Source organism: Armigeres subalbatus, chromosome 3 (assembly GCF_024139115.2).
Source record: "Armigeres subalbatus isolate Guangzhou_Male chromosome 3, GZ_Asu_2, whole genome shotgun sequence".
Taxonomy (NCBI): Eukaryota; Metazoa; Arthropoda; class Insecta; order Diptera; family Culicidae; genus Armigeres; species Armigeres subalbatus.
The window spans coordinates 310,341,978-310,362,833 of NC_085141.1; the positions used below are offsets into that span (position 1 = coordinate 310,341,978).

At 45.6% G+C, this 20,856-nt stretch overlaps 1 protein-coding gene across 11 annotated transcripts in view; it reads right to left on the bottom strand.

The window, feature by feature from the left end:
* Positions 1-7,784: 7,784 nt before the first annotated feature.
* Positions 7,785-20,856, bottom strand: part of LOC134225235 (protein king tubby 1) — a 119,627-nt gene continuing 106,555 nt past the window's right edge. For 8 of the 11 annotated variants that reach the window (XM_062705138.1, XM_062705137.1, XM_062705134.1 and 5 more), the window contains exon 7: positions 7,789-8,943. In XM_062705138.1, the coding sequence (XP_062561122.1) occupies positions 8,674-8,943 (270 nt within the window). In that variant the 3' untranslated portion in view covers positions 7,789-8,673. Of the gene's footprint in view, positions 8,944-20,856 lie in introns of all 11 variants that reach the window. The other 3 variants (XM_062705130.1, XM_062705131.1, XM_062705141.1) reach the window with 3 other exon arrangements.

The following is a 20,856-nucleotide window of genomic DNA, read 5'->3' on the forward strand; positions in this document are numbered from 1 at the left end:
TAAAAAGTTTAGAAATAGGTAAACCAACCAATCACGTACATGCATCACTAGCACAGACATCAAAAATCAATCACTTACGGGTTTGGATCTAATCCTCAGTTTGAACAAGATTTCACGCAGAGCGGACGCATCAAAGCGATCGCAGCGGAGCGGACACAGCATCACGGAGGCGCTGGTAACATTTTCAACGGAAATGGTGGAGGTCCTCGGTGTGTTGCTGCAGATCATTCAACCTCAAAGAACCAGCATTTTATATGAAGAAAGGGTTGACTACAAAAATAGCAGTGTTGCGATCCCGTGCCGCCAGTGGCGATGCTTTTATTACATTACATTTATTACAAACTAGTTTATTCGTGGACGCAATAGCGCCCATGGCAAGTGTTTTTTTAAGAGTGATAGATTCTTTTCTGCATTTAAAAAAATCAAAATTTTCAACGTCTGTTGTCTGTGATATTTTTCATCAAATGCTGTGTCTGGTTGTCTAAGGTTGTCACTGGTTTTGTTTTCTGCATCTGACAGTAAAAAAGAATTGAAGTGTAAAATATTTTATTTTTTGTAAGAATTTCCCCGCGTGCTGCGTCTGGTTGGCTAGTCACCGGACAGACAAACAGGGCTATTATATATATGATTGTGCTGTCAGTTAGTTGTTTGAAAGGCGCATTGGGGAAAAAATTGGTTCTTCTCAGGACTAGCATTTTCTGAACAGAAAGGTTTAATTACAAAAATGGACTGTTTCGGTGGCATCGGCGTTTGGCGTGTAAGCTTGGTTTCTTTTAGTGATTCCATCCATTCAAATTTACGGGCTTAATTTATTGAATACAAGAAAACTGCTTTCCGGCGCGCGACCCATTTTGATCGGAATTCTGCGAAGAGCGGATTAAACATTTATAAGGCAGTGGCAACTATATTGCCACCAACAAATTATATGTTTTTCTGTTAATTAACAAGAGCCATAAAAATTGAAATGTGAATTTGAGAACGTTTTTTTTAAGAATAGATCGTAAGTTTCGAGTTGGATTTTCAGTTATAATTTGTTGAAAAATGACGACAAAGATATACTTTTCGCCATTGGTAATAAGTATTTTGAATCTCATGTGTTATAGTATGGCGTGATTAGCGTTAAAAATGCTTTGCCTTTCTTGTATATTTGGTTTTTGGATTTCTGACAAAATCGCTTGTAAAAAAAAGTGCAAAACAATTTTTTTTTCACTTATGATGCGTTATCCAACTAAGACTCTTCGCTAAAAAATGTAACGTGCCTTGTTTTGATTTGTTTCACGATAAAAACTATTTTTTCAAATCTTTTATTTATTTTTGTTGCATTTTCTCCCGCTTGCCACTGCCTTGGCAAATAACATTCTTCGAAGCCGAACCAGTTCGGTCCCAATCAAAATGGCTCGCGCGCGCCGATCAGCAGCTTTTTTATATCTAATGAAGTAATTCCTTTAGCCCCGCCCCTTCATTAATCGTTATGAGTGCACATTATATTTACATCCATATCCGATCACAAAGGGGCGGGGCTAACGGGCTTAATTTATTGAATACAAGAAAGCTACTTTCCGTCGCGCGCGAGCCATTTTGATCGGGATTCCACAAATAGCGGTTCGACATTTGACGCAGCGGAGCGGACACAGCAGCACGAAAAGCCATGGGTAGCAGTGGCAGGCAATGCTGAAAATTTATTACAAAAGGCGGAGGCTTAGCGAAAAATCATCGAGTGGCGGTCGGACAGTTTCAACGCAAGATGCCGACAAGCGTTTGAATGCAGTTATTGGAAAGGCGCATTGGGAAAATAAAATTGTTTTTTCTCAGGACCAACATTTTATGGAAAGAAAGAGTTAATTGCGAAAATGGACTGATTCGGTGAAATCGAATTTGGCGTGGTAGCTTGGTTGCTGTTAGTGATTCCATCCATTCAAATATGTTGCATCATCTCCCTCCGACGCGCTATCAAATTCGCTATTTACGGTTGAGTTTTGCACTTTGAAGAAAGATTATAGTCGGATCAACCTTTTTTTGTATAAAATGGTGGCTTTTGTATAAAATCAATGAAGACGCCACCTCAGTGGACACTATTTACAGCAACCACCCATCGGTGAACGTCGCTCGGACAGACATATGCCAAGAGATATTGTTTTGCAATATGAATAAACTTCGTCTTAAGTCAAATTTCTGTTGTTATTCCTCGCAACAATACGCATCGTGGTTAACCAACATCTCATAACAAAATTCAGAATCTTGCGAGAAAATTTCGTAGGATTCTTAGAATTACTTGTCATAAGACGAGTTTATACAATCCCATTGAATTCCACCACTTAATTGTATCTTGACAGATACGTATTTCGACCTCAACAGTAAGGCCGTCTTCAGTGTCTCCTCGAGTCGAGTCAAGTACGAGACACTGAAGACGGCCTTACTGTTGAGGTCGAAATACGTATCTGTCAAGATACAATTAAGTGGTGGAATTCAATGGGATTGTATAAACTCGTCTTATGACAGGTGAAAACATTCCACTAAAAAGCTCAAAATAATTTTCTCATTCTTAGAATTAGTCATTCTCCGAACGGTCCGTTGTCTGCGGAATCCCGACCAAAATGCCTTATATCTAATGAAGTAATTCCATTAGCCCGCCCTTCATTAATCGTTGAGTGCACATTATATTTACACCCATATCAGATCACAAAGGGGCGGGGCTAACGGACTTATTTTATTGAATACAAGAGAGCTACTTTCCGGCGCGCGCGAGGCATTTTGAGTAGTGACAGTGATGAACAATTTATTCCAAACGGTGGAGTCTTAGCAAAAAATTATTGAGGACTGTGGGTAATTAATTCTTGAAGTTCTCCTCACTTTGCTACGTACGCTTACATCGCGGACGAAAACCAAACGTTTCAAATAAATATATTTGGGTTTGGTTTGACGCTACTTTTGATTTTGCTTATTTCTTCTTTATTCCGGACATTTTTGAGGATGGTGTTCTCTAGGGTTGTGATGTCCTCCAATGAAAACCAGTCGAGTGGCTTCAGCGGCGATGAGGCCGATGAGTCATGTTAATTCCATGGTTGGAGACTCAAAGTCATTTCTAACTGGGAGCAACTATTCGACTTCTTGATTCAGTTGTCCTCCGAGCAGTTTGCTCAATGTTAATAAACAGACACAAATTATCATGGCATATACTTTCACTTTCGAATGGCTACGTCGTCCTACGTCACCTTTGCGTACAACCCGATTGGGCTGCACCTTTGAGTTTTTAAAATGAAGATTTCTCGCTTAACTTTTCAAAAGGACCCAAGTAAAAATATTTTCATGAATTAATTTAAATAGGGCACTGCACGGACTGCTTTGTCTAGGGAAGATCCATTAATTACGTAACGCAAAAATTGGGCATTTTCAACCCCCCCCCCTATGTCGCACTTTTTGTATGAAACGTCTGAAAATTTTGTATGGATCGTCACACTTTGGCCAACCCCCCCCCCTCAAAGCGTTACGTAATTTGTGGACGCTCCCCTATTTCTCGCTGCATAAAGAAATTAGAAAACAACAAGGCCAGTAAATGTCAAAATTTATGAAGATCGAAAGAGAAAGAGATGTTTCTGTGCAGTGCCCTATAGCGCAATCAACAGAACAACATGAAAGTTTTTGATTGCAGTACTTAAATTCAAGTTGACACCAATGGCCATCTTCTTCTGTACGATTTGGGCCATTCCTTCTTGGGCAGGCGAAGATGCACACAGCTCGTTTCGTCCCACCTGGCAAAGGTTAGCAGTTGACCAGTTACCTTGACCTCGTACAGGTTGCTCTTCATCGGAGCGGTATCGATAATATTGCCATCCTTCTTCAGCACCGTTTTTCATTTAAGGAACAGCACTTCAAAGCCAGCAGCTGCCAGCTTATTCACCGACAGCAAGTTATCGCGAAGATCTGCGATGTACAGTACCTTCTGCACATTCAACGCCGTGATTGCTGTAGCCATTTATCATTGTGTTTGGGGCTTAAGGCCGGTTTGGCCACACTTGTGGCACTTGCTTTTGAGTTTGTCAGCACGCTTGTGACGCTAATGGCCCGATAACACCGCCGGCCTGCCGTGGACGGTCTGATTGACTAAATCCAAATTGAAGTCCTTTCCTTAATATTCTCCAGTGCCGTTACGAGAGGGTCGTACGAGTCCGATAATCTTAGGAACAACTGGGACACGTGATCTCCATTTTCCAGCTTCGCGCCGGCCGATTTTAGTTGCCTTACCAAAAAGTACTCATTTATTCGTGGGCGACCAAGCTGTTTCCGCAGGATAGAGGTGTGCTTCGCCGCGCCACGTTGATCTATGATTTTCCACGCCGATTCAAATTTATCAGAAGTTCATCGAATTTCCCGATTGATATTCCCCAAACTTTCAGTTGAAACTTCGGATAATTTTCCGTGACTGTAATTCCTACCAAATTCCATTTTTCTTTGAAATTTGAAAAATATTCTGTAAAAGTTAAGCCGAAAATTTTTTCGCAGAAATCCACTGCATTTTTTATGAAATTATTCCCGTTGATTTTCTGAATAAATTTCCGTAAAAAAATGAAAGAATTCTCCATGGAAATTCATGGAGAATTGAAGTGGACATTCTGGAAAAAAATTCGAGTAAATTCCGAAGAATTTCCCACGAAAGTAAAAAAAAACGAATTATTTCTTCTGCAAATTCTAAAGAATTTTGTATGGAATTTTTGAAGTATTTTCCGCAGTCCGTATGGAATTTGTGAAGTATTTTCCGCAGTCGAGTATTTTCCATTGAATTCTAAAGAATTTCTGGACAAAATCGTATTCTTGAATAGAAAAGGGCCGTTTGGCCGAAAGTCATTTGGCTGAAGACCACAAGGTCGAAAGTTGTTTGGTCGAATATGTGTTTCGGCCGAACAAACCAGGTCTAAAGTCAATGGGTCGAAATTTTATTTGGCAGAAATAGACAAACGGCCGAAAGTATTGTTTGTCTAAACTGATTATTTTGCTGAAAAAGTCATTTGTCCGAATAGGTCAAACGGGTCGACCTTTTTGGCCATATGAAAAAGCATTTTCGGCAGTATGTCGCTTTCAGCCAAACTATTTTCGACTAGAGTTTCCATCCCGGGACTTCCCGGGACAAAAAATCCCGGGATTTAGGAAAATTCGGGATTTCCCGATTCCCGGGATGTTATTTTTTGAAATCCCGAAAATCCCGGGATTCCCGGGAAAAACAATACTGTTTCATTTCCAGTTCGCAAACAGTGTAATTTTTCTTATTACAAAAGTTATTTGCTTAGAACGCGAAACCCAAATTAGGTAATAAACTCATATCATATTTTTATACCTCCCATCAGACATGATTTTTTCCAAGTTCGTTTATTTGGTAGGCTCACGCAAGTATACGGAGCCAATGTTCTTTGTGATGCACAATCGATATCATCTAATTATTAAATTAGTAAGAGAGGAACAGACATGAAAATATCGGTTAATAGAACACCTTCTATATTAGATTCCCCTATACCACTGACTGATACTTTTTCCAGCAGCTACAGCTCTCTATTAATTAAACGACAAGTATCTACACTACAAGATCAGCTACAACTATTTGGCGCATGCTTCCTCCCCATATCCCGTCTACAGCGAGGTTGTGTACACTAGCTGATATTCACCTTGCTAATCTCCTTGCGCCGCCCAACATTGAGTCAGTCTTTCTGAGCTTCTTGCCTCCAAAACAATTCTTGATCCAATTCATGTCCTTCCAATTGACGTTCGTACAACAAACTTTCCAGCACATGCGCCAGTACAAGTGGTCCGACCTCGATGCTCTGCCTAATTTTTTTGTGTATCACTTCGATCAAAACCAACTCTTGTCAACAGGGTGCAATCAATTTGTCCAATTCTCAGCTTCAGTCAAAATTATATACCAACTTCAATCGCGTAATCTATTAACCCCATTATTGTTAAATTATCGAGTTTACTTACGTTAAATTATCGAACTCCGATAATAGTTGAGTTGATTCATCTTTATCGCTGCAACCGATCACGTTGAACACAATTAACTTTATCGGCGATAACGATAAATTAACGATTTACATCAAGATTAGGAAGCGATCTGTTAAAGATTTGGAAGAGCTGCGTGTCTTGGCAAAAGTATCAATTAGTAGCCTGCCATGGGTTGGAGGATACTCTAGTATTGTGTTTTTTTGTGAGGGGGTTCCCATATCTCCAATAGGTTATGACCCCAGTACGATTCTACTGCGCATCTTCCATCTTTCGTCACCAGGGTATTTAATGCAATCCCAGCAACTGTCTAAACCCAATGTATATTCAAAACAATGCAAATAGTCAAGCTGAGTTCTCGGACTCGGCGATCATATATTCCAAAAGGGTACTCTACCATCCGAGAAATCTGCCTTTTTTTAAATATAAACTTTACCCCTAAACATTGAATAAAATAGTCTTTAAAAAAAATGAGTTTTCTAAGGAATCATTGAAAATTCCCAGGATCCCGGGATTTCCCGGGATATACGAACAAGTTCATCCCGAATCCCGGGACAACGAAAATGGCCGGGAAATGGAAACTCTATTTTCGACCTAATAACCGTTTCGGTCAAACGTCCAATTCAGCCAAATGGAATTCGGCTAAATGACAATCGACCAAGTGGCATTCGAACAAATGGCCTTCGCCGAATGACTTTCAGTCAAACGACGGGAAGAGCCATATGGCCGAAAGTTGTTTAGCCGAATATGTCATTTGGCCGAACAAACCATTAGACCGAAACTCGTCTGGCCAAAAATCTAATTCGGCAGAAATGGAAAACACTTGGGCAAAAAAAAGTCGTCTAGGCGTGAAAGGCCTGAAAAGGCTGAAATGGACATATTTACTAACGTAAATGTCGTTCGACCGAACTGGTCTTTTGGCCGAGAAAGCCGTTTTGCAGAAAGAACCACTGTCATAACTGATTAGAAAAGACCATTTGACTGAAAATGTTGTTTGACCGAATGGTTCGACATTTTTGGCCATATTATCCGCACATCAAGGAACATTTCCGGCCGTAGACCAAATGAACATTTCGACCAAACGGCATTTTCGACTACATGACCTATTCGACCCAACGACCTGTTAAGGCAAACTTTTTCGGCCAAATTACCAGTTCGGCCCTGTATCGCTTTTGACCAAATCGGCCATTTCGGCCCGTTCAATTTGCCAAATGACTTTCGGTCATATGATTTTTCCTCTCTTTGAACAATTTCTCGTTGAATTTCCGAAGATTTTTTAATGGATAATAATTTCCCGCAATTCCTAAAAATTTCCCTTAAAATTAAAAAAAAATCCCTTGCAAAGTCCAAAGAATTTCCTGTGGAACTTTCGAAAAAATTTCCTTGGAAATTCTGAACAACTTCTCGTTGAAGTCCATGTGAAAAAGTCGCAAGAATGGCGGCCGAGAAAGAGGATGTGACCAAGAAGGAAGGCACACGTAGTTAACGGAAAGAGCAAAGCCGAAGCCTTGAATGCCATGAGCATTCAAGAGAAGGGCCTGTAAAGGACCGGACCGTAGCCATGCAAGTAACACAATAAATTAAACTTAAACCACTGCGAGGCAGCTTAAATGCTGCTACAACAGTCGGTCACTCAGAATAGAACTGATGTAAAGGCATTCTTAGGGGTTTCGAGTAGTCTTGCGAGTAAAGGCGTAGGATTGCCAATCTACGGAGATGGTGAGTTCGATTCTCGGTCCGGTCTAGGATGTTTTCGGGTTGGAAACTTTTTCGACGGTCTCATTTCTCCAAATTCCATATTCGTAGCGAAAACAAAGACATAATTCTACGTCAAAACTGTTTGAACCATTAAGAAAGTTAATTCGCTTCTATAAAAGCAGTTGTCGAACCATAAACTAAGGTTATGAGTGTTGTTTAATTCTGCAGTGAAACATACCAAGCAATGAAGATTAGTTTCAAAACCATGCCAAATCATTAATGCAGAATATACAGATATACATACAAGGCAATTTTCACCAAAGGAATTTTGGTTGACGTCATGAAATATTCTTTTGTAAAATATCTACCAAAGGCACTTATTTGAGTATATATTCAAGATTTCAAACAAATAAATGAAACTGATCTTCAATTCAATTCAATCACAGCAGATACTAATTGCATTCCGATTTCCAATTTCCAATATACAAACTTCAAAAATAGAAATAAATATTTTCATTTTTTAATGTCGAAGCTCTTTACAGTTTCTTGCGTATTTTTCATTTTACAGCTTTTTCTAGCTCGAACTACAATTCTTTGTTTTCCAAGCACTTCACTATTCTACTAACTATACGCTAAGTCGCACGTAGAAATCTTTGTTTTGTTCTCATTTTCTCCAATTCGAGACCGTCCTACTTACAATCCTATAGCACTCTCAATCTAATCGATCTTTAGTTACATCTATTCGCTATCAATTATAACTATTACTAATCTATTTGTAGGGACCTTCCAGAGGTACTCCTTCGCCGAGTTCCATGTGGCATGTGTTAGCTAAATGTACGCTTCCTAACAAAAAAAATGTACACCTTTTCAACCTTTTTGTTACCTGATGAAGTTTCGTTCCGGTATATTGGTTTCCATTTGCGAGCAGTATCCAATACGAAGTTCCAATCGAAAACCCTAAAACAGAAAATCCACAGCACGCTGCTCCCCCTACTCGCACGCCAGCTTCCCATCGAAGCTGCTCAGCGCTATCGCGAACGCCTGGAACGCACACAGCGGGTACCGGAAATCCATCGTGAAGATGTCGTCCGACGTCCGGCCGAACTGCATCACGATGTAGTCCGGGTCGGAGTCGTGCACCAGCTGGAAGTTCTTGACCGAGGCCTGCGTGACCCGGCCGTGAAAGTTGAGCACGTACGATTGCGTCTCGTCGTTCCAGATGGGCGTCTTGTTGTGCAGTTCAACGACATTGTCCATGTTCTGGCGGGATGGGGAGGGAAAACATAGATGCACGATTAGTGAGGTGTTCGTAAATTTGTTACGATGTATGAATAGTAATTCTTTCTAAATGGGTAACAGATGGTTGGAATTTGTGTGCATGTGCTTGAGGTAAGTTATGGAAATTGAGTCAATACTTTGGGAATTGCCGGTCAACGAGTGTGGTAGCGTGATTGCATGAATAAATTTTAATAGGGGGATATTGTTCATGAGATTATAAGCTCATTCTTACTAACATACTTCATAAAGTTGTCTTCTAAGAAAACGGTGGATGGCAAAATAAATTGCTTATCTGCCTAAAATTGCAAATAATCGATAAATATTGAAAAAGTATCAATTATTATATTGATTCTGGTCAATGGTGTCCTTGCTGGGTCGGAAGCGAACACCATCTGTCCGGCATTCTTGCAACATGCCCTACCCATCGTATCCTTCTAGAAGGAATTCCAGGAGGAACTTTCGAAGGAAATACTGGAGGAACTTCCTTAGGAGTTCCAGGAGGAACTTTCCAAGGAATTCCTGGAGGAACTTCCGAAAGAATTCCTGAAGGAACTTTTGAGGAATTCCTGGAGATACTTCCGAAGGAATTCCTGGAGGAACTTCCCAAGGAATTCCTGAGGGAACTTCCCAAGGAATTCCTGGAGGAACTTCCCAAGGAATTCCTGGAGGAACTTCCCAAGGAATTCCTGGAGGAACTTCCCGAGGAATTCCTGGAGGAACTTCCGAAAAAAATCCTGGAGGAACTTCCGAAGGAATTCCTGGAGGAACTTCCGAAGGAATTCCTGGAGGAACTTCCGGCAGAATTCCCGGAGGAACTTCCGGGGAATTCCTGGAGGAACTTCCGGGAGAATTCCTGGAGGAACTTCCGGGAGAATTCCTGGAGGAACTTCCGAAGGAATTCCTGGAGGAACTTCCGGAAGAATTCCTGGAGGAACTTCCGGAGGAATTCCTGGAGGAACTTCCGAAGGAATTCCTGGAAGAGCTTCAGAAGGAATTCCTGGAGGAACTTCCGAAGGAATTCCTGGAGGAACTTCCGAAGGAATTCCTGGAGGAACTTCCGAAGGAATTCCTGGAGGAACTTCCGAAGGAATTCCTGGAGGAACTTCCGAAGGAATTCCTGGAGGAACTTCCGAAGGAATTCCTGGAGGAACTTCCGAAGGAATTCCTGGAGGAACTTCCGAAGGAATTCCTGGAGGAACTTCCGAAGGAATTCCTGGAGGAACTTCCGAAGGAATTCCTGGAGGAACTTCCGAAGGAATTCCTGGAGGAACTTCCGAAGGAATTCCTGGAGGAACTTCCGAAGGAATTCCTGGAGGAACTTCCGAAGGAATTCCTGGAGGAACTTCCGAAGGAATTCCTGGAGGAACTTCCGAAGGAATTCCTGGAGGAACTTCCAAAGGAATTCCTGGAGGAACTTCCGAAGGAATTCCGGGCGGAACTTCGAAGGGAAGTCATGGAGGAACTTCCGAAGGAATTCCTGGAGGAACTTCCGAAGGAATTCCTGGAGGAACTTCCGAAGGAATTCCTGGAGGAACTTCCGAAGGAATTCCTGGAGGAACTTCCGAAGGAATTCCTGGAGGAACTTCCGAAGGAATTCCTGGAGGAACTTCCGAAGGAATTCCTGGAGGAACTTCCGAAGGATTTCCTGGAGGAACTTCAGAAGGAATTCCTGGAGGAACTTCCGAAGGAATTCCTGGAGGAACTTCCGAAGGAATTCCTGGAGGAACTTCCGAAGGAATTCCTGGAGGAACTTCCGAAGGAATTCCTGGAGGAACTTCCGAAGGAATTCCTGGAGGAACTTCCGAAGGAATTCCTGGAGGAACTTTCGGAAGAATTCCTGAAGGAACTTCCGAAGGAATTCCTGGAGGAACTTCCGAAGGAATTCCTGGAGGAACTTCCGAAGGAATTCCTGGAGGAACTTCCGAAGGAATTCCTGGAGGAAAAGTTCTTGGGAATTCTACGGAGTTTCTACTGATTTTTCAATGATATAGAGACTACTAAGAAGTTTCAATTGGCGTGAGAAATTTTAGATAAGCGGCGTGAAAAATTCTGAAGAGAGGCCCATCACATCGATGCAAAAATGTAACGTCAACTGTCGTCCCGTGGACATTCAAATAAATATCCCGTGAAAATGTGACTCATTTTTTTAAAAGAAAATCAAATGCATTCACCGAGGAAATTCGAAAGAATTTTTCCGAGAAAATCGAATGGATTCACTGTGAATGAAAATCCCGTGGAAATTCGAACGATTTTTCCGTGAAAATTGGAATGAATTTCTCGTGGATTTGCAAATGTTATTATTTAATCAGACTAAGGCCGAAGTGGCCTGTGCGGTATATAAAAGTCTTCTCCATTCGGCTCGGTCCATGGCTACACGTCGCCAACCACGCAGTCTACGGAGGGTCCGCAAGTCATCTTCCACCTGATCGATCCACCTTGCCCGCTGCGCACCTCGCCTTCTTGTGCCCGTCGGATCGTTGTCGAGAACCATTTTCACCGGGTTACTGTCCGACATTCTGGCTACGTGCCCGGCCCATCGCAGTCGTCCGATTTTCGCGGTGTGAACGATGGATGGTTCTCCCAACAGCTGATGCAATTCGTGGTTCATTCGCCTCCTCCACGTACCGTCCGCCATCTGCACCCCACCATAGATGGTACGCAGCACTTTCCTTTCGAAAACTCCAAGTGCGCGTTGGTCCTCCACGAGCATCGTCCAGGTCTCGTGTCCGTAGAGGACTACCGGTCTAATTAGCGTTTTGTAGATTGTCAGTTTGGTACGGCGGCGAACTCTATTCGATCGGAGCGTCTTGCGGAGTCCAAAGTACGTACGATTTCCAGCCACTATGCGTCTCCGAATTTCTCTGCTGGTGTCATTTTCGGCAGTCGCCAGTGAGCCCAAGTACACAAATTCTTCTACCACCTCGATTTCGTCACCACCGATGCAAACTCGCGGTGGGTGGCTCACATTGTCTTCTCTTGAACCTCTTCCTATCATGTACTTCGTCTTCGACGTGTTGATGACTAGTCCGATCCGCTTAGCTTCCCTCTTCAGTCTGATGTAGGCTTCCTCCATCTTCTCAAAGTTACGTGCCATAATATCTATGTCGTCGGCGAAACCAAATAGCTGGACGGACTTATTGAAAATTGTACCACTCGTGTTAATCCCTGCTCTTCGTATTATCCCTTCCAAAGCGATGTTGAATAGCAAACACGAAAGACCATCACCTTGCCGTAACCCTCTGCGGGTTTCGAAGGGACTCGAGAATGCCCCTGAAACTCGAACTACGCACATCACCCGATCCATCGTCGCTTTGATCAACCGTGTCAGTTTATCCGGAAAACCGTGTTCGTGCATTAGCTGCCATAGCTGGTCCTGATCGATTGTATCATATGCGGCTTTGAAGTCGATGAATAGATGATGTGTGGGCACGTTGTATTCGCGGCATTTCTGCAGTACTTGGCGAATGGCGAACACCTGGTCCGTGGTGGAGCGTTCGCCCATAAAACCCGCCTGGTACTGCCCCACGAACTCCCTTGCAGTTGGTGCTAGTCGACGGCATAAAATTTGGGAGAGTACCTTGTAGGCGGCGTTCAGCAATGTGATTGCGCGGTAGTTGCTACAATCCAGCTTATCGTCCTTCTCCTGCGGCAAAACTTCCTCCTCCCAAATCTTGGTAATGACCCAGTGCAGCGCTCTAGCCAGTGCCTCACCACCGTGTTTAAATAGCTCTCCTGGTAGTTGGTCAACCCCAGGGGCTTTGTTGTTCTTCAGCCGGCCAATCTCCTCCTGGATTTCCTGGAGATCCGGAGCCGGTAGAATTATGTCCTGCGCGCGTTCTCCCAGGTCCATCACCATACCGCCATCTTCGTCTGCCACATCGCCATTCAGGTGTTCTTCGTAGTGCTGCCGCCACCTTTGGATCACCTCACGCTCGATCGTAAGAAGGTTCCCGTTTATGTCCTTACACATATCAGGCTGTGGCACGTGGCCCTTACGTGAACGGTTTAACTTCTCATAGAACTTTCGTGTGTTATTAGCGCGGTACAGTTGCTCCGTTTCTTCACGGTCTCGATCTTCCTGCTGGCGCTTTTTCCTCCGGAAAATCGAGTTTTGTCTGTTCCGCGCCTGTTTATATCGTGCCTCGTTCGCCCTCGTGCGGTGTTGCAGCAATCTCGCCCATGCTGCATTCTTCTCTTCCACTAACTGCTCACATTCGCCGTCATACCAGTCGTTTCTCTGATCCGGGGGCACCGTGCCAAGTGCAGCGGTTGCGGTGCTACCAATGGCGGATCGAATATCTCTCCAGCCATCTTCAAGAGACGCTGCACCTAGCTGCTCTTCCGTTGGAAGTGCCACTTCCAGCTGCTGCGCGTATTCTTGGGCTAGTCTACCATCTTGTAGCCGCCCAATGTTAAGCCGCGGCGTCCGACTTCGACGCGTGTTGTACACCGTCGAGAGTTTTGAGCGCAGGCATACTGCAACGAGGTAGTGGTCGGATTCAATATTCGCACTGCGGTAAGTGCGGACGTTCGTGATGTCGGAGAAGAATTTACCGTCGATTAGAATGTGGTCGATTTGGTTTTCCGTTTCTTGGTTAGGTGATCTCCATGTGGCCTTGTGGATATTTTTGCGGGGAAAGAAGGTGCTTCGGACTACCATTCCGCGGGAGGCTGCGAAGTTTATGCATCGTTGGCCGTTGTCATTCGATACGGTGTGCAGACTATCCGGTCCGATGACCGGTCTATACATTTCCTCCCTTCCTACCTGTGCGTTCATGTCACCGATGACGATTTTGACGTCCCGCAGTGGGCATCCATCGTATGTCTGCTCCAGCTGTGCGTAGAACGCTTCTTTCTCGTCGTCGGGTCTCCCTTCGTGTGGGCAGTGCACGTTGATGATGCTATAGTTGAAGAAACGGCCTTTAATCCTCAGCTTGCACATCCTTGCGTTGATTGGCTGCCACCCAATCACGCGTTGGCGCATCTTACCCAGCACTATGAAGCCGGTTCCCAGCTCGTTGGTGGTGCCACAGCTTTGGTAGAAGGTAGCCGCTCGATGCCCGCTTTTCCACACTTTCTGTCCTGTCCAGCAAATCTCCTGCAGCGCCACGACGTCGAAGTTGCGGGATGTAATTCATCGTAGATCATCCTGTCGCAACCTGCGAAACCTAGCGACTTGCAATTCCATGTTCCAAGCTTCCAATCGTGATCCTGTATTCGTCGCCTAGGTCTTTGCCGATTATATCGAGTCGCATTATCTCTTATATTGTTCGTAATGATTGGTTTTCTAGGCGGCTTATTGGGCCAGCGCAAACCTCCTGTCTCGTCGGAGGGCCGTCGTGTCAGGGCTGTTTAGCGTCCCACCTAACAAATTGCAAAAGGATTTGCTAATGTATTACCCGTTTAAATTCGTTTAAAACTCGAACTATTCATATCAAGGGAAGATCCAAGCAGAATTTTCTGCCCGCTCACCCGCAGTTAAAAAGAAATCCATTTGAACCATATCACAGATTGCTTCCCATTGCCTTCGAGTTGTACGCGATTGATCCAATTTGTAATGGATAGCGATATGCACTTACATCATCGGCATCCTTGCAATACGAGAGACTTCATCATCATCTGGCCCCCCTCAAGCCCCGCCCCCTTGGGGATTGTTTTATTATATTTCCCTGACATCGTTATTCTATCATTTTCACTCCGACCGCCCGAATCCATCCGAAAGCCAAACTGTGTGCTTCATGCAGCAAAATCACTGCGCCTAATGCCGTCCAACCCGTATCAAAGTTATCGCAGTTTGTCTTGCTTGGGTAGGAAGGACCTGCCTGCGGAGAAGAAAATACGCTTTTCGTGAGCTGTTGATCTTTCGATGTCACGCTAAAGAGGAGCCGGCAAAAGTTTGCCGGTGAAACTTGATCCTGACACTTTGTTAATCCTATTAAGGGAAATAGGGATTGTTTCACATCATAACATGCGATGGACGTGAGTTTTTTCTTTGCGAAAGTGGAAGATCTAAATAACGTGGAAATACGACTGGGTTGTATATTTCCAACAAAAACAATTAATTAGCTGAATGGTTTCAACCGAAGTTACAAGTTTGTAGCTTCTTGAATTATCTTGGTTTTCATCATGGTGGTATTGCAAAAAGCTTTAAATGTCAAATACCTTTTGAACTCATGAATCAATTAATGATTTGATTATGCGTATTAAATTTGAATCACAACCCGAAATGAAAACTTTGACAAGCTTAAACAAATAACAGAGCATTGAAAATATACGCAATTAGCATCAAAAATGTTTAGGAAAAGTTGGCATTCTATAAAGTTGAATATAATGGAAACAATGGGAGCAACCACCGAACAATACCGACGTTTGAAATAGAAACATGGTGCTTTGCCTGCTTTCTGCGTAAATATGAAAAAAATCAAATTCCAACAACCATCCGTCGATTAACGAGCTTGGAAAAGATCGTTCATTTCCATTCATATTGGTTTGCTACCAATTACATGTTTCTCTAACAGTTTGTGTCCTTTTTTCCCTCTCTCGTAAGGGAGAACTGTCCAATATGCACCACTTAAGCTTTCTTGATGTTTTCGCCAATTTGAAAAAGAATATCGAACCATTTCAACGACCAGATGCAAAACTTACAAAAAACTAGCTACATTTCACAATGATCTTTCTAACGCATTCAAAATATGACCAGAGGTAAAACGCTCGAATGGTGGTGTAAAATTACTCAATTGCATGTGGTCGGGGTTCAGCCAAAACGCACCAAGCGGCTTTTCGACTGACTTGTGATATTTTGTTCGTACAAGGACAACGGAAATCGTTTCATATCAATTCAAGTGTACATTTGCAATAGGATATCATCATTTATTGGATTGAGGGATATCCAATACGATTTGCGATCAATTAAATTTGCTAAACGAAAGTTTGGTTAGAAAAATGAGTAATTTTTCGTTGGCGCTTGGTGCGTTTTGGCTGAACCCCGACCAGAGAAACAATGGTAAACGAATGGTTGTTTGTTTATCTTAGCGAATTGAACAAAAATCTATCTCACGGGTGATGTGAACAAATCGGAAATCGTTAAATTTAAGTGGAAATTTAAGGATTTTGCTAATTTTTTTCATTACAGTTCAATAATGTATTAATAATATTGAATTGTAATCTTTAATTGTAATCCTACTTCAGAGAAGGCTGTTGGTACACACTAAGTTGTTTTTCGAGCTCGGCAAAATCGGGTACCGCTGTAGCTCAGTAAATTTAACAACAGAATCTCGGCGGAAAATTACGTTTATTAATGATTTTCGGCAAAATATTTACCGTATCTCAGCAACCGAAACGTCACTTTTATTGAGATTTCGGAGGAACTTCCGGAGGAAGTTGCGGAGGAATTCCCGGAGGAACTTCCGGAGGAATTCCCGGAGGAACTTCCGGAGGAATTCCCGGAGGAACTTCCGGAGGAATTCCCGGAGGAACTTCCGGAGGAATTCCCGGAGGAACTTCCGGAGTAACTCCCGGAGGAACTTCCGGAGGAATTCCCGGAGGAATTCCCGGAGGAACTTCCGGAGGAACTTCCGGAGGAACTTCCGGAGGAACTTCCGGAGGAACTTCCGGAGGAACTTCCGGAGGAACTTCCGGAGGAACTTCCGGAGGAACTTCCGGAGGAACTTCCGGAGGAACTTCCGGAGGAACTTCCAGAGGAACTTCCGGAGGAACTTCCAGAGGAACTTCCGGAGGAACTTCCGGAGGAACTTCCGGAGGAACTTCCGGAGGAACTTCCGGAGGAATTCCCGGAGGAACTTCCGGAGGAATTCCCGGAGGAACTTCCGGAGGAATTCCCGGAGCAACTTCCGGAGGAATTCCCGGAGCAACTTCCGGAGGAATTCCCGGAGCAACTTCCGGAGGAATTCCCGGAGCAACTTCCGGAGGAATTCCCGGAGCAACTTCCGGAGGAATTCCCGGAGCAACTTCCGGAGGAATTCCCGGAGCAACTTCCGGAGGAATTCCCGGAGGAACTTCCGGAGGAATTCCCGGAGGAACTTCCGGAGGAATTCCCGGAGGAACTTCCGGAGGAATTCCTGGAGGAACTTCCGGAGGAATTCCCGGAGGAACTTCGGAGGAATTCCCGGAGGAACTTCCGGAGGAATTCGGAGGAACTTCCGGAGGAATTCCAGGAGGAACTTCCGGAGGAATTCGGAGGAACTTCCGGAGGAATTCGGAGGAACTTCGGAGGAATTCCCGGAGCAACTTCCGGAGGAATTCACGGAGGAACTTCCGGAGGAATTCGGAGGAACTTCCGGAGGAATTCACGGAGGAACTTCCGGAGGAATTCGGAGGAATTTCGGAGGAATTCGGAGGAACTTCGGAGGAATTCGGAGGAACTTCCGGAGGAATTCCCGGAGGAACTTCGGAGGAATTCCCGGAGGAACTTCCGAAGGAATTCGGAGGAACTTCCGGAGGAATTCCTGGAGGAACTTCGGAGGAATTCCTGGAGGAACTTCCGGAGGAATTCCTGGAGGAACTTCGGAGGAATTCCTGGAGGAACTTCCGGAGGAATTCCTGGAGGAACTTCGGAGGAATTCCTGGAGGAACTTCCGGAGGAATTCCCGGAGGAACTTCGGAGGAATTCGGAGGAACTTCCGGAGGAATTCCCGGAGGAACTTCCGGAGGAATTCGGAGGAACTTCCGGAGGAATTCCCGGAGGAACTTCCGGAGGAATTCGGAAGGAACTTCCGGAGGAATTCCCGGAGGAACTTCGGAGGAATTCGGAGGAACTTCCGGAGGAATTCGGAGGAACTTCCGGAGGAATTCCCGGAGGAACTTCCGGAGGAATTCCCGGAGGAACTTCGGAGGAATTCGGAGGAACTTCCGGAGGAATTCGGAGGAACTTCGGAGGAATTCCCGGAGGAACTTCCGGAGGAATTCGGAGGAACTTCCGGAGGAATTCGGAGGAACTTCGGAGGAATTCTGGAGGAACTTCCGGAGGAATTCCTGGAGGAACTTCGGAGGAATTCCTGGAGGAACTTCCGGAGGAATTCCTGGAGGAACTTCCGGAGGAATTCCTGGAGGAACTTCGGAGGAATTCCTGGAGGAACTTCCGGAGGAATTCCTGGAGGAACTTCCGGAGGAATTCCTGGAGGAACTTCCGGAGGAATTCCTGGAGGAACTTCCGGAGGAATTCCTGGAGGAACTTCGGAGGAATTCCTGGAGGAACTTCCGGAGGAATTCCTGGAGGAACTTCCGGAGGAATTCCTGGAGGAACTTCCGGAGGAATTCCTGGAGGAACTTCCGGAGGAATTCCTGGAGGAACTTCGGAGGAATTCCTGGAGGAACTTCCGGAGGAATTCCTGGAGGAACTTCCGGAGGAATTCCTGGAGGAACTTCCGGAGGAATTCCTGGAGGAACTTCGGAGGAATTCCGGAGGAACTTCCGGAGGAATTCCCGGAGGAACTTCCGGAGGAATTGGAGGAACTTCCGGAGGAATTCCCGGAGGAACTTCCGGAGGAATTCCGGAGGAACTTCCGGAGGAATTCCCGGAGGAACTTCGGAGGAATTCGGAGGAACTTCCGGAGGAATTCCCGGAGGAACTTCCGGAGGAATTCTGGAGGAACTTCCGGAGGAATTCGGAGGAACTTCCGGAGGAATTCGGAGGAACTTCCGGAGGAATTCGGAGGAACTTCGGAGGAATTCCCGGAGGAACTTCCGGAGGAATTCTGGAGGAACTTCGGAGGAATTCGGAGGAACTTCCGGAGGAATTCCCGGAGGAACTTCGGAGGAATTGGAGGAACTTCCGGAGGAATTCCCGGAGGAACTTCCGGAGGAATTCCCGGAGGAACTTCGGAGGAATTCCCGGAGGAACTTCCGGAGGAATTCGGAGGAACTTCCGGAGGAATTCGGAGGAACTTCCGGAGGAATTCCGGAGGAACTTCCGGAGGAATTCGGAGGAACTTCCGGAGGAATTCCCGGAGGAACTTCCGGAGGAATTCGGAGGAACTTCCGGAGGAATTCGGAGGAACTTCGGAGGAATTCCCGGAGGAACTTCCGGAGGAATTCCCGGAGGAACTTCGGAGGAATTCGGAGGAACTTCCGGAGGAATTCGGAGGAACTTCCGGAGGAATTCCCGGAGGAACTTCCGGAGGAATTCCCGGAGGAACTTCGGAGGAATTCCCGGAGGAACTTCCGGAGGAATTCCGGAGGAACTTCCGGAGGAATTCCGGAGGAACTTCGGAGGAATTCCCGGAGGAACTTCCGGAGGAATTCCCGGAGGAACTTCGGAGGAATTCGGAGGAACTTCCGGAGGAATTCCCGGAGGAACTTCCGGAGGAATTCGGAGGAACTTCCGGAGGAATTCCTGAGGAACTTCCGAGGAATTCCCGGAGGAACTTCCGGAGGAATTCCCGGAGGAACTTCCGGAGGAATTCCCGGAGGAACTTCCGGAGGAATTCGGAGGAACTTCCGGAGGAATTCGGAGGAACTTCGGAGGAATTCCCGGAGGAACTTCCGAGGAATTCGGAGGAACTTCCGGAGGAATTCCCGGAGGAACTTCCGGAGGAATTCCCGGAGGAACTTCCGGAGGAATTGGAGGAACTTCGGAGGAATTCGGAGGAACTTCCGGAGGAATTCCCGGAGGAACTTCCGGAGGAATTCCGGAGGAACTTCGGAGGAATTCCCGGAGGAACTTCGGAGGAATTCCCGGAGGAACTTCCGGAGGAATTCGGAGGAACTTCCGGAGGAATTCCCGGAGGAACTTCCGGAGGAATTCCCGGAGGAACTTCCGGAGGAATTCCGGAGGAACTTCGGAGGAATTCGGAGGAACTTCCGGAGGAAATTCCTGGAGGAACTTCCGGAGGAATTCCGGAGGAACTTCCGGAGGAATTTCGGAGGAACTTCCGGAGGAATTCCCGGAGGAACTTCCGGAGGAATTCTCGGAGGAACTTCCGGAGGAATTCCGGAGGAACTTCCGGAGGAATTCCCGGAGGAACTTCGGAGGAATTCGGAGGAACTTCCGGAGGAATTCGAGAATTCGGAGGAACTTCCGGAGGAATTCTCGGAGGAACTTCCGGAGAAATTCCCGGAGGAACTTCCGGAGGAATTCCCGGAGGAACTTCCGGAGGAATTCCGGAGGAACTTCCGGAGGAACTCCCGGAGGAACTTCGGAGGAATTCCCGGAGGAACTTCCGGAGGAATTCTCGAGGAACTTCCGGAGGAATTCCGGAGGAACTTCCGGAGGAATTCCCGGAGGAACTTCCGGAGGAATTCGGAGGAACTTCCGGAGGAGTTCCGGAGGAACTTCGGAGGAATTCCCGGAGGAACTTCCGGAGGAATTCTGGAGGAACTTCCGGAGGAATTCGGAGGAAATTTCGGAGGAATTCCGAGAGAACTTCCGGAGGAATTCCGGAAGGAACTTCCGGAGTAATTCCAGGAGAAACTTCCGGAGGAATTCCCGGAGTAACTTCCGGAGGAATTCCCGGAGGAACTTCCGGAGGAATTCCCGGAGAAACCTCTGGAGGAATTCCCGGAGGAACTTCCGGAGGAATTGCCGGAGGAACTTCCGGAGGAATTCCCGGAGGAACTTCCGGAGTAATTCCCGGAGGAACTTCCGGAGGAATTCCCGGAGGAACTTCCGGAGGAATTCCCGGAGGAACTTCCGGAGGAATTCCCGGAGGAACATCCGGAGAAATTCCCGGAGGAACTTCCGGAGGAATTCCCGGAGGAACTTCAGAAGGAATTCCCGGAGGAACATCCGGAGAAATTTCCGGAGGAACTTTCGGAGGAATTCCCAGAGAAAGACATCACAAAAATAAGAAACAAATCAAATTCCTCTTCATTGCTCTGTTTTTAATGCGATGGAAATAGGAGCTATGGGATGAAGTGCCGAAGCGTTCCCCTACTTTT